The following is a 3,203-nucleotide window of genomic DNA, read 5'->3' as shown; positions in this document are numbered from 1 at the left end:
CTGCCCTTTTTTTTATCACATTGTCAATCGGTTTTAAACTTGTTTGTTTTATAAAACAAATTTTGGGCATGGAAACAGTTATTTGTTAATACCCTTTAAAAACAATACTTGACAGAGATTTACCAAAGAAACAAAGATTAGGTTTGTATTTATTTTAAACAATCAGAGTTACTGCATTGTTAGTGCAAATTATGTTTTTTTGGGCTGAAACCATTTAAAAGTTCCTCTGTAATAATGTATTTTTTTAATAAATGTTATTTTTGGAAGTATACTGCTTCTTTATTGACCATGCAGTCAACACACCTTCTGGTGAAATCAATAAGAGACCTAACGGCATCTTTAAAAGGGCCGTAGTGTGGGGGAACCACATTTTCATACAGGGATAACATGTCAAAATTTAGAAACCAAATTCAGTTTCAGTCCATTTTTGTGCCTCTTCAGATGGAAAGGATCAAATCCAAAAATGGATCCCTTTCAACAAAGGATCCCATTTCCGGGCCCAGTTTTTTCAAAAAATGTAATCTGGATCAAATTGATCCGGATTTAGTAATCCTTTTTTTGCGATCCGTGATCACGTAATCCATCTTACTTTTGAGCCATTTTCAAAGCAAATCAAATTGGATCAATCTGATCCGATAGGAACTTTTCAGGATCCCCAAATCTGGATAACCAGTGTTAAACGGATAGGGAATTCACAATGTAGAACTATAGATATGTAAAGAGCAACAAGTAGAATGGCCAGTGTGGGGTCAATATAAGTTTATTTGCAAGAACGAGCAAACAGGAAGTGCAACAAGTTAGTTAGACACTATTTCTGATTGGATTTGTTTTGGATTTCAAAAACAGTGATTGCCATTCTTTGCATTTTTTTGGTTATTCTGTAATCATTGCATGCATCACTAATAAATATTGTGATGAATATATAGGCCTATTTATATATATCAATTATTGAGAGAAGAAAATGTATTGTTTTTGGTCAATTTGACAGCTGTTTGGGGGATAATTTATGAGGCCAAACTCTTTGTACTTCGCTGTAGGCCTATACTGAAAGGCTGATTACGTTAAAGCCTACCTAATCACTGTAGCCTGACGGATGAACAAATAAAATTAAAACCTTATGAATAAATAGGATATCTTGTAAGATACTGCATGATCCAAATATAGTATTATTTGATACATTGTTAAAGTTTCATTACATTTGGGCATGAAATCCACGCTGAGTCCACCCTTCTGATGGGATCAGTTTAATCCAGATTTTTTGGATCAAAGTGATCCAAATCCTACAAAAAGTTCTGAAAAACCCAAACTAAAGGTTTGATCCAGATCAAAATCAAGATTAGATTATGTGATCTAATCCGATTGTGTAATCCGTTTTTTTCTTTTGAAAAACCCATTTTCAACATTTGATCCAATCCGTTATCCAAAATCCAGTGGATTACTTTGAAAAACTGGGCCCTGGTGATAGAGGTCAGCTGCAACAGAACCAACAGGCAGAAGGTCCGCAGGAATTTTTGCAGGACACCCTTCTTTAGCCAGTTCATTTGGTATTCCCTTTCCTGCAAACAAAACATATTTTACATGTTGAATCTGCCCATGTACTGTAGTTTCAATATATTTGCAGTTTAATTTGAGCTACAAATGAAATAATCCAATACAAATTGAAATATATTATAGAACAGCAAAAATGATTTAAACTGCTTAATTAATAAGTCATGACAGTAATGTAGCCAGTAATAATAAATTATACCCGGGATCCTGTGTGCATTCCATGCCTCTGTGACTTTTGTGATGCCAATCCTAGCCAGCTGACATGTCAGGTTTGACACACAATACTTTGACGTGTTGTCCTCCATATCAACTTCCTCTTGGTCCACCATCTCTACCAAAGCTGTCTTTAAAGGGTAGTTGACTCTGGCATTCACCTCTGACCACATTCTCTCGATCACATGGTTCTGTGCAGGTTTTTAAGGATAGTGTTAGTCTGACAGCCCTCATTAGAAATACAATTGCAAGAAACCTGGATTAATTTTTAACAAAACATTTCACCCTTGTAGAAGGAGTCTGAAGGTAAGGCTGCCTTTGTGTATTATGTCTGTATTCTGACAGCTTTTCCTGTATGAATAATGCCAGATAAAACTCTTTCCCACAGTCAACTCTGACCTGATCCCATAGTCCATAGGAAAGTACAGCAGGTCTGAGGACAAATAACAGACAAACGTAAATTATAACCTTTACACATAAACAGCGTTAGTCTAAGCCATAAATCCCTAAAGTGCCAATTAAAAGTCCAAAGCACTTAATTTACACACACACACACACACACACACAGTTTACCTGTACACTTCCTCATAAATGAGGATGTTGTTCTTTATCGGCATAGTGAAGTGACTGACAACCTTCTTGCTGAAACCATCGATAGCCATTACATGGGTCACTCCAAACATAACAAGCTTCTCATTCTGATCCACATGCAGCTTGTGCCCCATGTATTGTGCATAATAGGGTATTGGGTTCAGATTTCGGGCACCCTAAAATTTAAAAACAACATTATTAGAAAATCTCAATAATCCTTGATTTGTATGATAAGATTCTCCTACACCTAAGTTATAGTGGGGTCAAAACATCTGAGACCCTCTTTCAGCAAGCAGGCTTAACAGCCACTGAGCTTATCCCTGAGCTCGGAGCTCACTAAACCTGAGATGGGTAAATTACTGATTGTTATTGTTTGATTCCAGAACAGCTGAAAGAATTAGTTCAATCAACTCGTTAAACTGGATGGAAGCGTGTTATATACAACAATTCACCATGGCAAAGGGTAAATAAAGAGCTCATTGATGAATAATGAAGTGTTGGAATTGTCCTATATTACATTTGATTTTTAAATATATTTATACAGCTATAACCTCACGGGAAAAATGCGGGGCTGAAAATTAGAAAATACTCATGGCTTATGTGTAAAGTCCACTTCTGACCAGCTGGCTAATTATTTTTTCAGTGAAAATGTGACTTCCATCGGTTTCAAATACCCTACTTAGCTTTCTTGAACTACTCGTTCAGCTGAAACCGAAACTGAGGTTTTACTCAAAAACTCAAGCCAAGGTAAAGCTCAGAGTTGCTAAGTTTGTTCCAAAAACAGGGTCCAGATATGTTTGTTGAAAGCAGTAAGCTAGACCTACTGCGCTTGCATGTGGTAGGGTTGAGAA

General features: G+C 36.4%; 1 protein-coding gene across 1 annotated transcript; it reads right to left on the bottom strand.

Moving 5' to 3' along the window:
- Positions 1-1,416: 1,416 nt before the first annotated feature.
- On the bottom strand, positions 1,417-2,522 carry LOC116693523 (uncharacterized). Its single transcript, XM_032522496.1, has 4 exons — positions 2,335-2,522; positions 2,047-2,194; positions 1,748-1,952; positions 1,417-1,556 (listed from the first exon to the last, which is right to left on the bottom strand). The coding sequence occupies exons 1-4, from the start codon at positions 2,484-2,486 to the stop codon at positions 1,417-1,419; spliced, it is 645 nt and encodes a 214-aa protein (XP_032378387.1). The 5' UTR covers positions 2,487-2,522.
- Positions 2,523-3,203: the final 681 nt, after the last annotated feature.

This window comes from Etheostoma spectabile, chromosome 8, assembly GCF_008692095.1.
Source record: "Etheostoma spectabile isolate EspeVRDwgs_2016 chromosome 8, UIUC_Espe_1.0, whole genome shotgun sequence".
NCBI classification, from domain to species: domain Eukaryota; kingdom Metazoa; phylum Chordata; class Actinopteri; order Perciformes; family Percidae; genus Etheostoma; species Etheostoma spectabile.
Note: the sequence above shows the minus strand (reverse complement) of the source record. Positions and strands in the feature narration are given on the sequence as shown.